The 13556-nt window shown below is 39.3% G+C and overlaps 1 protein-coding gene across 2 annotated transcripts in view; it reads right to left on the bottom strand.

Moving 5' to 3' along the window:
- Positions 1-578: 578 nt before the first annotated feature.
- The window catches only part of ATP10A (ATPase phospholipid transporting 10A (putative)), a 108199-nt gene continuing 95221 nt past the window's right edge, over positions 579-13556 (bottom strand). Inside the window, exons 15-21 of one of the 2 annotated variants that reach the window (XM_030234832.2) lie at positions 13442-13518; positions 9956-10081; positions 5539-5739; positions 3283-3363; positions 3096-3200; positions 2565-2752; positions 580-1871 (exon numbers count right to left, since the gene is read on the bottom strand). In XM_030234832.2, coding sequence (XP_030090692.2) covers positions 1151-1871; positions 2565-2752; positions 3096-3200; positions 3283-3363; positions 5539-5739; positions 9956-10081; positions 13442-13518 — 1499 coding nt within the window. In that variant the 3' untranslated portion in view covers positions 580-1150. Of the gene's footprint in view, positions 1872-2564; positions 2753-3095; positions 3201-3282; positions 3364-5538; positions 5740-9955; positions 10082-13441; positions 13519-13556 lie in introns of both variants that reach the window. The other variant, XM_050975478.1, reaches the window with a different exon arrangement.

Genomic DNA, 13556 nt, shown 5'->3' with positions numbered 1-13556 from the left:
AACCAAGCAGCATTCTAGGCTAAAGCCCCTGGGATCCATCAGCCTGGCACAGGGCAGCTGCACACCCATGTACCACTGGCAGTCTGGGGTTTACAACCACGTGGGGTGGGCTCAGAAATAACCTCAAAAAGCAGTGCAGCTTCCTGCTTTTGGGACTGGACATAGCCTGCTTTGCACCAGGCTCAAATAGCTCTGCTTAGCATGTACCCTCACAGCTGGTCATTTGGCTTCACCACCCCCAAGGACTCAATTTAAGCTGACTGAAACCACAGCAAAGGTGTCTCACAGAATTCCACTCTGCCAGTCCTTCACCCCACCTGCAAGCAGAACAGACCTCTTCAGTAGCAGTGGCTGTGGTAGTGCCCCAGCACCCAAGATCACAGGCTTCCCAGCTCAAACTCTACAGCAGACATGAGGCACCAGTTCTCTGCCACCAAATCCTTCCTTACAAACAAGCAGCAAGCTTTTTGTACAGCATGATATAAAGCCATGCCCAGCCAAACACCAGCAACTCCAAGGGAAGGGCTGAGTTACAATTAATGCCAGACTGGGAAGTCACTTTGCAATATGGATGGTCATTTATTTATTGTTTTATCATGACACATCAAACGCTATGGCTGCAATATCAGAACATGGTGTCATTTATAAAATATCAGTATTATTAATGTGGTGGTAAGATATTGTTAACATTTACAGAGAGGTGTATAATAATTCCATAGCTTTGCCTCAGTGACAAAATACACTGGCAAGCAGATGATGGATGGAATACAGTGACTCTTTATTATCATGGTTTTTCCTCCTTGATTACTGAATGGCCTATAATGATATCAATAATTGTTGCTGAATCTAATCCTTTTGAATATGGTAGAGAGATCCTTTGCTTTTACAGTATGTGTCAGAATAAAAGAGAAGCATCTGAAAAATAAAGAAAAGGCATTTCTTTACAAAATGAGATGAAAAAATAAAACAATATAAATGGAACTTTCAAGTGTTTCTTTTTATATTTAAAGCTCTTTATAAACTGTATTTAAACATTCTTAAATAATCATTCTGTACCTTTGATTTTCTGTTTCACCTTTGGAAACAAATAGAGTAATCTCACTATAAATGTGTGCAAATAGAAAATATATAAATATATTTATGGCCCACATCATAAAAAGGTGGTCTCAGAATTGTCATTTTTACAACAATCGGTTGGGGTTCCTTTCATTTTGTCCTGCAAGTTATTTGAGCTCTCTTCTTTTAAGCCTTTGAAGTCCACATGCAAAGAAGAGCCAAGCACACACATACTGTCCTGTGCTTCATTTTGTAAACTGCTTGATGACACCTGTAAAACAGTCCCAATGTGACTGAACAGTGGAGTTGATGTGATCCACTTCAACAAACTGAAGTCTGCTTGGTCAACTGCTGAGCTCCATGGGAACGTTGTTCCCACAGGCAACGACTCCACCTCTGAAGTGCCACATTGAACTTCATGAAACCCCACGGACCTTTCCAGACCACTTTCCTTTCCTTTCCCTGCTGATGAGGGGAGCTTGTTTTCCTCATACAACACAGCACCCTGGGGAGAGGCAGCCACAGTCTGATCTGTTTTATGGTCTGCCTTTTTGTCCTGTTGGAAAAGTGACTCCCCTGTTTGAGGAGAGGTTGGCAAAGGAATGCTTTGGTTATCAGCCTTGTAACAATCACTGGCATTTGAGCCAAGGCTCGGGGAGAAGCTGTCTGCAAAGAGTTGTGTCTGACACACTGTCTCCTTCACATTCAACTCGGTGAGAAGCTGGGCACGCGTCTCTGGGGACAGTTTACTCAACTGGCGTCCAAGCTGAAGCTGGGTTGGGAATAGTGTTCCCTGAAGGGTTCTGCACAGGAACCTGCAAGATGACAACAGGTGTGTGAGAAGAAATGAAAGAAGGAAATACCCAATACGTTATTAAGGGAAAACATCCAAAACAAAAGCACAACACAGAAAAATAAGACAGTTCTATGGGCTGTTCCTATGCTCCACACAAGAAAGCTTGCAGATGGACAGCTCTGGATGCCGTGCTAACATTCTGATTAATAACTTAATTAGGCAGTGTAATAAATCTGTATCTTTAGCCAGTGATCTACCTTGTGATTACACACAGTCTTTCATATTTCCTGATGAGGAAAGGCAATAGGGATAAGTCTGCAGACCAAGCTTCCTACATCTACAAATGAGCAAGTATGTTCACAACATACTAGCAGAATTTGAGAACTGTGCATTTTATGTGAGGATGGACTGGATCCAGAAGCATCACAGAAAATGTCACAGGACAGCAAACCTCTGCATGGTCAGGAGGTTTGACCAGCAATCTACAATTATCCCATTCCTGTGGTCCTTGGCCAGGAGCTGTGGTCTGTTCCAGTGGTCAGGAGCACAGAATAGGTGAGAGAACCTGATTTCAAATAATGAGCTGCTGAAAGAAACTCAGTTGGCTGTTAGGCAAAACAAAAGATGGGGAGTGGAAAATGTTCTTGCGCTCCCAATCATATGCATGAAGTGCCTTTACACACAAAAAAAGACACAAGAGAAGATACAATACCTGGGCAGCAATGCAACAACTGGCGATATAATGCAAGTGAAATAGAACACAGGGTCTCCCATCAGCCTTTCCATGGTCCAGTAGGGATTGGATGGAGGATGGCAGACTGGGCAAGAAGCATTGTAAACCAGAGCCACAAAGAAAAATAAAATTATACTGAAGATGCAAGATGACCAGTGGAGAAAAGTCTAGAACAAAAACCAAAAAAATTAACAACATAAGTATATGATTTTTATATTCTGAGAAGTTTGCTGTGACTTAAATTAGAACTTATTTTCTGGAGTCAAAGCTATGCACAGCAAAGAGTTTAGAGCCTTGTATATTTAAAAATTCTTATAAATACAACATTACAAAGCTGTTTGCAGATCATATTTTAAAACCCTTTCTATGCTTTTTTAAAATGCCTGCTAAAAACAGAATGTGCTGAGGGAAAGGAGCAACCATCTTATGTTTTTGAAAGGTGGCACTAAGAGAAGAATTATGTCTATGCCAGTGGTTGGCATACATCTCTGTAGGCTGTGGGTACCTTACCCAAGTTTTGGTTTCAATAGCCAAATGCAGGATGATGGTGAAAAGAGCTATTGTGGTGATGGGAGTTCCCCAGGAGAAGATATCCACCTCTGAATCATAGTAAGTCTGTAAGAAAGAAGACAGAATTTAGTCCAAGCTGTGTTGCCTCCAAATGCTTGAAATAGAATGGCTTAAACCAAACACTTACAAAATAGGGGATGAAGAAGCAAACCAGGCTTTGATACATAGCATCAATCATGTTCATCCAAAACATGTGTGGTTGGTACTCCTGTGTCATTTAAAAAAAACATTAAGAAAATCAGATCATAATGAAGATCCTCTCTGCCAGGACAGGTATTTTGAGAGGGATATTTCAAGGGCAGTTTTAAGGGCTTGGGAAAATAGCTTCATAACTTTGCCAATCATTTACCTACCTCGGGGGATGAAGCATGAACAGTCTACCTGCAACTCACTCTGTTCTGGGATGAAAGTTTGTTTTTTGTTTTTTTTTTTTTTTTCCTGGCAGAGGATGCAGTTTTAATCTGATGCTCAGTCCAGGAAACATTTCTGAAGGTGCCCTTTTTTATGCACTACAGTCAGACCACTAATGAACATGAATAAATAGGTTCTACATCTCATAAGCATAAGCACAAGCACAGGGTATTTATTGGCAGAAAACAGAAAATGCACATGTACACATCTACAACAAAGGTCTTTAGTGGCAATTCATGCAGCAATCTATGCCACAAATATTTATATAAAACATTTATGTACACATAATTCTAAGTATGTGCATAAAATTTCTTGCTAAAAACCAATATTAAACTAACACTTTGGTTTACAGAAATATACAACTTCAGGGGTATGAATGGTCATATAAGGGACCTAGATATAAGGAAAAACAGTTTATACATGGAAAAATGTTTATATAATTTTGGTATATATTCTACTTCTCCAACAACTGGGTTGATCAGGTCTTCTTCGTTTTGTGGAAAATATCACGGCAGACTAAAAATGGGAATGGAAAGATGCTTACAGAGAATTATGGTGTTACTTGGCCTCCTGAACTAACATGGTTAATGACTGCATCAGGCTGTCCAGAGGGATTGTGGAATCTCCAGTGCTGGAGACATTCAGAACTGGACTAGTAAAAACCTGAGAAACCTCATCCCGGTTGGAAGCTGTTTTGACCAGAGGTCTGGATCAGATGGCCTTCAAAGCCATCTAAACTATTCTACAATACTATAGGCCCTTTTTGAAAGAGATCCCACCTCAAACAAGATTTTTAAGTTTTAAAAATCCCTTTTTAGGTAATTATAAAGGGAATATGATCAATAGATTAAAAAAACCCCCAAAAAACAAACAAACAAAAAAACCCCAATGAAACAAACAAAAAAACTTAGAATGATTTCTGGGCTTCTCTACGAGAAATAACTGTTCTGTGAACCTGGGAGACTTCTCAGTTTGCCAGCTGAAGACAGGCAGACATAACCTCCCAACAAGCCTTAAGGCATTACAAGATTTCTATAATCCTAAAAATGTTCAAGAGAGGAAGGTATTAATAGTACAGATCTTTCAAGTGTGATGCACTGAAACAGAAGAAATGTAGAAAACAGAAAACAACAGATGAAAAGGACAGAGTTTGGACTAATGGACTAAAATAAGTTATACTGAAATTCTCCTTTCATCTTTCCAGGAAAGCATCCAGCAATGCCACTACATGTGTGGGGTACCAAATACAGATGTACACTTGGAGGCAAAAAACACTTACTGTGTCCTCTCAGAGGACAGCTTTGTACAACATTTTTAAGAAGGCTTTTGCCTTCAAAATAAAGTCCCCACACAGATAGTTTTGCCAAACAGCAAGATTTTCCCACGGTACACTGCACCTGTAATTACCAGGAATGGTTTGGCTCAAATTCCTCCTGCAATTCCTTTTGTTTTCATTGTTTTCAATTCAAGCAGATGGGCACAAGGTGTTTTCAACAGAATTTTCAGCTGAATCTGTCATCTGTGACTACCTCCCTCAGAGACTAAGTTTATTGTGCTTACTACCAAGGCCATCTTTCTCTTTTTGTAAAGGGCTGGGAACTGAAGTTTTGAATAAGTACTGTGAGGTTGTTCTGTAAAAGCCTTCACTGGCTACAAAGTGCAATCTGTTTTATTTTTTTGGTTATTTGTGAGCCCGGACCATGAAGGAGATGTTCAGTTTAGGTTGAATTAAATCATCCAGCCTTCTCTCCTGACATATTAAAAATATGTCTGGCTGGGGCTTTTTTTGTTAGTGTGTCTTTTGTTTAGGTGTACTTTTGGCATTTTGACTCAGATAAGAAGTATCACAGAGTAATAACACTGACTTCTCAGACTGTATTTACCACTCATCTACCCTTTGGGAGCAGGGCTGGTTTTCAGTTGAAACCAAAGATGTTCAGGAAAGAAACTGCAGCAATCAAGAAGTTTTTACCTCCATATTCTGTCCACTTTTATAAAGCTGAGGTACAGCAATTAACACTTCAGCTGGCACATCCTTGTCCAGCACACCAGTAACCAGTTGTGGAAGAGAAGAGAAGAATAAATTAAAGAAGATCAGATACCACTGATCAATCATTGATGAGCCAGAGAACCCGCAGTAGAACTGGTACCAGAAGAGAAGGGCCACAAACATCTGAAACAGAACAAGCAATGCTCTAAATATAACAAGTTAAGGAGGATCATCATCCCACTGTGTTTTGAAACCATTCTGATTCCAGCTCTGCAAGGACTTATCTAGGAATACTGAACACATGAGCAATCCTTGTGAGGAAACCTGTTCTTTAACTCACTTCCTGATGCATGGACCACTTGGCTAAGCTGCAAACATCTGGCACACCTGCAAGTCTTTGTGCTGCTGCAACCTTAGATCTTGGGCATCACACAAAATTAACTTTCAGTTCAAGTGAAACACTGAGGTGCAATTGAACTAACTGTAAAAAGCTCTTCCAACCACCACCGACCTCTAGGTAAATGAGTACTGATGTCACAGCACTTACACTACTACTGTAAGAGCAAGAATTGCCACAATAATATCCTCTGCTGGCTGGAGATGTTTTGGGAAATTTCTGCAGGCTACAACAGATAAATGCAGAGCTTTTTCTCAAAATCAACATGAGACCAGTAGCAGTAAGGAAGGTGAAACTGGAAGGTCTATAAAAGTCATCTTAACTATTCAGTCTTTGTGCTTTGACACCCAGCAAATTAGCAGTGCTGTAAAGATTCTTTAATCTCCCTTCTTCTTCAGCTCAAGGAAGAAATCAGCTGCATACACGGATGCAGAGGGGCTGTTCATCTACTTGGGCTGGAATTACCCAAAAAGAAACAAACCACACAACTCATTTTTTCTACAATGTCTTCAGCATGGAGAATCCAGAGGGTTCAATAAAGGTGCTGATTTCAGATACTGATGAAGGATTTGAGAAAAAGATAGCCAGCTTCCTAGAGAAGGAAATAAATTCCCAGGCTTGGTTCTCCTAAAACTAAAATTTTTATTATTCTTTGTAAAGTGATTAAAACCAGAAAACTGTTGGAAACTGTTGAGAGTTTTCCTCCTTTTAAGATGGGAAATGACATGACCTCTCCTTTCACTTCCTCTTCTTTTTGTGTTCTGTTCTCAAAAAGCTTTCAGTCAGATGGAGAATGTTAATGTGGCTGAAAATTGAACACAGGAAGAAAAAAAGGTTATGGTGTGTTTAGTCAGTGAAAGCTGCTTTAAGGAGAGTAAACCTGTGTTGTAAAGGGGAATTGCCACAGAATAAGAGGAAAGTCCTGCAGTACACAAATGTACATATGTGTACTGCATATACTATATATATATATGTGTGTGTGTGTATATATATATATATATATATATATATATATATATATATACAGATGGACACACATATATATATAAAGTATATAAATGCTCAGGGAAAGTTTACATACTACATTGAAGTGGCTTGTATATGAGCAGCAAATACACCTCACTGTTATTAAGCCCATTCTATAAATTACCCTAGGGAAAGCTCAATGGTAGTATTTTTGTAAGCACAACCTCTAGAAATGTTTCTGTAAACGTAATTCAAGAAAATTATCTTCCTATAGCCCTAACAAGACTGAGTTTCACAAGCTTACCCTCTTCAGTACAGTTGTCTGGGACATGGCAGTTTCATTCCACACCTGAACATATTTTGAAAATTATTTCTTCTCCACACCAAAGCAAAAAAAAAAATCCTGAGTAATTTCTCAAAAAGAAATTACAATAAATATGTGAAATTATGTACTTTTTTCTTGTTGTTTTGAAACAAATGCAGCTAATCCTGGACATGGTGAATTTTGTCTCTAGGGCCTTGCTAACCTGTCTTGGAAAAAATTTGGCTCTGGCAAAAATAGGTAGTTTGATAAAAATACAGTCAGCTGAAAATCCTCCTGCCAGCTCTGCTATGGGTCTTAATAGTGCTGTTGAAGAAAGCTTTACATATAAATGAGGCTTAAATCAGATTTTTTTTTTTCTCCTGAAATTCATTTTGTATTAAACAAGTTTTTTATTTTATTTCAGATGTTCTCTCTTGCCTCTGTGTATTACCTCTCTGAAAAAGACAAAACAAATTTACATAAAGATTTTAAGTAAAAAAGGTTTCCCTTCCTCCCCTGCCAGATGAGACTGTTTTATGAATGTGGTCCCAGAGGGAATTTCTCAATGAATGAAGTATATGTGAGAAAATTTTCAGTGCTGCTTTGCAGAGACAATGTATAAACAGGAAGAAGATGTGCAGGTAAAATTTTGTTAATGTGAAATCCCTTTTCATCAAGCTCAGATATTGCCAGTCATGCTATGTTTTAGTTTATATTTTACTTGTATTTTTATCATCTCCATGAAGCTAAACATCTTCTTGGATAAGTCATCTAAGTTTTGAAATGACTTTTGCAGCAATGTGAAGTTTAAATTTTAAATTAGCTAGGTTCTAGTGGAGAATGGAAAATTTCATAGTATGAACAAATGGGGAAAAGAAACCACTTGAGCAAACAGAAAACTTGCAGAACATCTGCAGTGTAGCTGTCTTGACTCATGGTGGAGAATCATCCAGAACAGTCTCCTTGCAGAAGCTTCAGGTGCTCCTATCTTTCCATTTTTAACAATCCTTTCTTAAGTGCAGGCACTGTGTCAGGCAAATTCATGTCTATATGCTGGATATCCAACTACAGTTTTGAGTCAGAAGCAACAAGTATTTCTCAGGAAGCTTTGAAGGGTGCCAAAACACAGCCAGCACAAAGAGATCTCTTCAGTTATTTTCTAGCCTTGAGGCAGTAGCTTCTGAAAATGTCTTATTAAAAATGGCATGAGAAGTATTACTTGTCATCAAGGGCAGTTTTACCACAGAAAATGGAAGATTTTACCCAAGCTGAGCAAAAGCATTGATGTACAAGCAACATCTCTGGCTGCTGATTACTGTAGTGTTGTATGTGCATTACTTCTGGGTTTATTTTTTAAATTTTTAATATAAGATGGCTATGCATACAGCTCTTGGAAGTTCAGATCTGATAGTGTCAATGGGTATCTTGGAAACACCCAGCACTGGGGGTGGGAGTACAGATGTTCAGCATCAGTCAGGATTAAACCTTAAAACTGATGCATCTTAACACCACCACGTTTCACTGCTGCACTTCAACAGGTGGCTCTCCACTCAGTGCAGCATTACTTAAATCTGCTTGCTATTTCTGACTCAAGCAGCAGTTCAGATTACTAAGTCCCTTCATTCTTTTGTGTCTGAAAGGGCACTTGTATGCAGTCCCTGCTCTGACCACAGAATGTATTTTAACATGCTTGTTTTAACAAAAACACAATTTATTAATCCTTTAGCACCCTTAGGTATTCTGGTGATGTTCAGAATTTTGAGCAAATAATGGTTTTCTTCTGATAAAAATTGAGGATTAGATTAAAATTGGAAAGCAACTTTTACAAAACTGAAAGCCACTTTTCTTCTGATACTGAGGACAAAATCCAGTCTCCTGCACACAATTCATGCATTGCCCTTGGAAGCAAACAGAGATATGAGAGCTCTATCTTTCCTCTTTTTCTTGCTTCTTCATATGCCTTGCTCCCAAAGTGATTTGTAGCTGTTGCAAGTGAGCAAATATATGTGCCTGCCAGTGACTCCCACCCAGCTGGTGGTATTCTTGGTTTCCTTGTTAGGCTGTTTTCAATCAATCATCTTTGTACTCCAAGATCAATGCAAGGGGCCTTTGTTGAGGCCAAGGAGTTGAGCTGCTTCTGGCTGGATGCCCAGTACTGGATTGAGTCCTGTTTCATACACCAGGGAGGAAACACAGACCCGTTGTCTGCTCTTTACCACCTTGTGCTTCCTTTCTAATGAACTCTTTTGATTAGTTGGAAATAAAATAAATCAAGGAAAAAAACCTTCCAGTCTCTGCATCTGAGACTCAGAGAGGACTCAAATTATCTCAAGTCACAAGGAAATATGTACAGTGATTCATAAACAATGATGAGATACAGTCAGGAAGAGAAAACACAATCAACTGCTACTTGGGACCAATGCTGGATGACTTTGGCATTGAAGACTCCTGTATCCAGCCAGCTAAATTCTGCAAAACTGCTCAGTAAAGAAACTTTTCTTCAGCAGTGCTTGTTATTTGTGTTACCTAATTTGCACATTCAGCAGCACACTGTAGCTGTTATGGAGTGGGTCCCGTATTTCTGAAGCAAATGGCAGCCAGCTGTCTTTCAGCTCTGCAAATTTCTTTGCAGCTTATTTATAAACCATTTAAAGGCTGACCTAATGCTCACTTAGCACAAAATAAACCCTGGAAACATGTGGTGCCATATAGCTGCCAAGTCAAACACTTACTGCATTTTTGTAGAAGAAATACAGCACCATGTTGGCGAGTCGGGAATAACACCAGTGGCCATGAACAAGCAAAAGCTTCTCCAAATGCCTGAACCTTGGGATTGCAAAGTCGCTTGCCATCACCGCCTTTAATGAAACAAAGGTTGGAATCATTATTGTAAAGCACCACCTTCAACACTAACAATGAATCTAGTCATCTTATTGACTCCTACAGGCAGTAGAAGTTGTACTCATGAAGAATGAAATTCGTGACAGTGCTTATGAAGTGCAGCTGCTGCTGCATGGATCTGAAATACCCACGAGCAAACGTGGCAGCTCGGCAGGACACGCAAGGCAACCCGGTCCTCACCCAGACGAGATTGCAGGCTATGTTGCAGATGGTGATAAGCAACAACAAAAAGCAGGAGGTGGGAGAATGGCTGACATGAGCATGAAGGCCCAGGGTTCATGTGTGAAGACCTTGGTGGCTCTATCTTTCTCTGTAAAAACTACAGCGTACTTACAGGGCAAAATGAATTTCCAGAGAATAAGATAAGAACAGCACAATTAAGTGGTTGCATCATAATGATTTAACTTTAAAAGAAAAAAAAATAAAAATATTAGTTTTAATTTAATTTGCAGACCTGGTTTATACAGTTTACTTGGCTGTCTTGAGATATCAGTATTTTGAGGGATTTTTGAAATCACACATTTTCTGTAACAGTGTATGAGAAAAAATCACACTAGATGAGAGTCCTCTGGGACTGTGCAGACTGTCAGATGACACTGACAAAATGAATCACAGTTTCTCTCTAATTCTGACTAAATTTCAGGGTACTGTATATCTAGATGAGACCTACTTGTGTTATCATGGGTGTTTCATGATTTTCCTTATCCTTAAGATCACACTAAGATTTAATTTAGTATTATTTTATATTTCATGTTCTGTTTTGGTATCACCTTTCTTCTCGCAATTCAGTTCAGCAAAAACAGGAGGAAAGGTGAAAACCTCCAAAGGAGCAGCATCTTCCTTACACTCTGCTGGGGTATATTTTGGCTGTATTTTTAAATGAGAGACATATTTCCTTTTAAGTTTCCCTAATTCTCTTTCTTGGTAAAACATCAACAGGGCTCAGTTTTCCCAAGTAGGTGCTTGTAAAAGCTAATAAAATAAACTCTAAAACAGTATGCAAGAGAAGGTGCAAAAACACATTGCAATTTAAGCAGTAGATATATATGAGGACTGAGACACTTTTTAATATGTTGACACATCCTAGGATTTCTCAGCTACTGAGAAACACTTGGTATAACCTCCCTGCACTGAAGTCTGATTTGTCTTGCAGACATATAGCTATCTTGCAGTTTGAGGAGAAAACAGCTATGCTATGTCTGCTTCCTTGTCCTCCACCCCATCTCAGCCTATTCCATGTCAAAACAAAACCGTTAGCTTCATTTGTGCTTCTAACACAGTACTTCTCAGCAGGCTGTGAGAAGTGTCACGATTTTTTTCTTTTTTTATTCCATTTTTATTATGGTGAGGAACATAGAGAGAAAGATATGTTATCCAATTACATTTGCATGTTTACTTAGGCTCAAAATACCCACTTGATTTTCACATTTATTTTTTTTTCTTCCAGCTCCACATGCTTCCACAGAATGTGGAAAGAAAATAAAACTGACAGTATTGCTGTCTTAGGCGTCTAAATGCTCAACATCTTCTGAGTACCTGCATGTGTAAAATTCTGACAGTTGTTTATAGTAAAGAGGTCTGTGTGGCTCCTTAGGACTTGCAGTAAGGGATCTATAAACATTTTCTACTCTGCTGAACTTTCTTTCATTAAGAAATAAAACCAGGTAGTTTAATGAGTTAATGAGAAAACAGCTTTCAGACTTGGATACACTGCAAAAGCCAGGGGATTTGAGGACCAGTTATTATAAGTGTATGAGCTGAACTGAAAGTGGCATAAAGGGGAAATGAGTCAAAAAAATGCTAAGAACAGTTTATGTCTGCATTAGGAAAAAAAGTATCTGAATTAATACATAGGCGATGGAGCTTATTGGTAAGTTCATAAGAGGTGGTAAGACCCAAGAAAAATGTTTGCAGCATTTTTTTTTTTGAATTTATAGGTTTGGAGGGGAGCCCACAAAACCAGCCTTCTCTGTGCTCTCTGGAGCTTGGACTGCCTGCAGAATTTGACGATGCATACACATTGAAAAGTGTATGATAAATAAGAAAAATATCCACTGACTTTTCTCCAGTGACCTGTCCTAGCTTCTGCTGATCTGGAGTCAGAAAATGCATAAAGCTGATACCCAAGTTCATAGCTCAGTTAAATTTTTGTTTTATAAGTTTGTATGTTGACCCAAATAAATTACAGCGTTCATAAAATCCCATGAAATAAAACTCTTCAGCCAACTTGTGCACTGTGTGAGGGAGGCCTCTCTTCCCTTCTGAGCAAAACATCCAGCCAATGTTGCAAAAAATGCAATTTGGGTCAGAGAACCACCCACTGGTAACTAAGTTAAGGAGCATGCTCATCTGCTCAGGTCCTCAGGATGGAAACACTTCCCACTTTCCTGGTAGAGCTATTTGACATATACACAGCTACTCTGTTTTCTCTTTCAATCAGCCTGCCCAAATACAAGGCAGGTTCTGGAAATACAGTATCCTCCTCATTCTGTGTCTTACTGCCACATCTGGTCCTAACACTGCTACTGAGCTGCACTAGCAATAGAGGAGGCTGAGATAATACATACATACTATACATATACATCTTCTCTTCTGGGGATGAGAGAAGTGCCTCTCATACATTGCTAAATGCAGTAATCATAGGTGGAACACGTTCAGAAGACTACAAGGCAAGCACCCTCATCCTGTGATTGGAAATGTGGCCAAACCAAGACTTGCTATAAGGTGTAAGGAGCAGTGATACTGCAAAGGGCCACAATTTCTACTTTATTTACTGTTTTGCTGTCTGAGTAAGCCGAGTGAGTGAGATGAGTGGGTGGCTGAGCTAAGGGTCACCACCACACCATACAAATAGCTACATCAGTTGTACTGGCTTGTGCAGCCAGTACAACTTCTTCTTCCATAGAAGTATACTTGTGTATTCTTCTTCTTCCATAGAAGTATACACAAGCAATACAGGAGACAGGGGAATAAGATGAACCTTTATTTCCTAAATAATGCATAGCTGAGCTTTTTTTCTCCTTTAAACAATTATTTAGCTAATTATTCCTTTAATCATATTGCTTAGAGAGATCTGATAAGTTCAATTTTCTGAGAAGGCAGAGTGTTTGTAAACACTCATGGATCTCAGAACAAGTGTGAGCTCAAACTCAAGCTGAGAGAGCCCTTATAAGACAAAACTGGCACTCCTCAGCACAACTTGCTGCTTTTCCTTCATTTGTGCAGACTATCCAGAGGCAGTCTGAACAATCTGACCTACATGAAGTGGCTGTTTCATGCCCTCATGGGAGTGCTTTCCACTGGATGAGCAACATTACCTGCATGCCTTCTTGACCAGAGATCCCCACACCAACATCTGCCACTTGGATCATGCTGACATCATTAGCACCATCACCTAAAGATGACAAAATGCAGTTTTGCTGTCACTAGCAG

The sequence above is a fragment of the Serinus canaria genome, chromosome 1, assembly GCF_022539315.1.
Source record: "Serinus canaria isolate serCan28SL12 chromosome 1, serCan2020, whole genome shotgun sequence".
In the NCBI taxonomy this organism is placed as follows: Eukaryota; Metazoa; Chordata; class Aves; order Passeriformes; family Fringillidae; genus Serinus; species Serinus canaria.
Note: the sequence above shows the minus strand (reverse complement) of the source record. Positions and strands in the feature narration are given on the sequence as shown.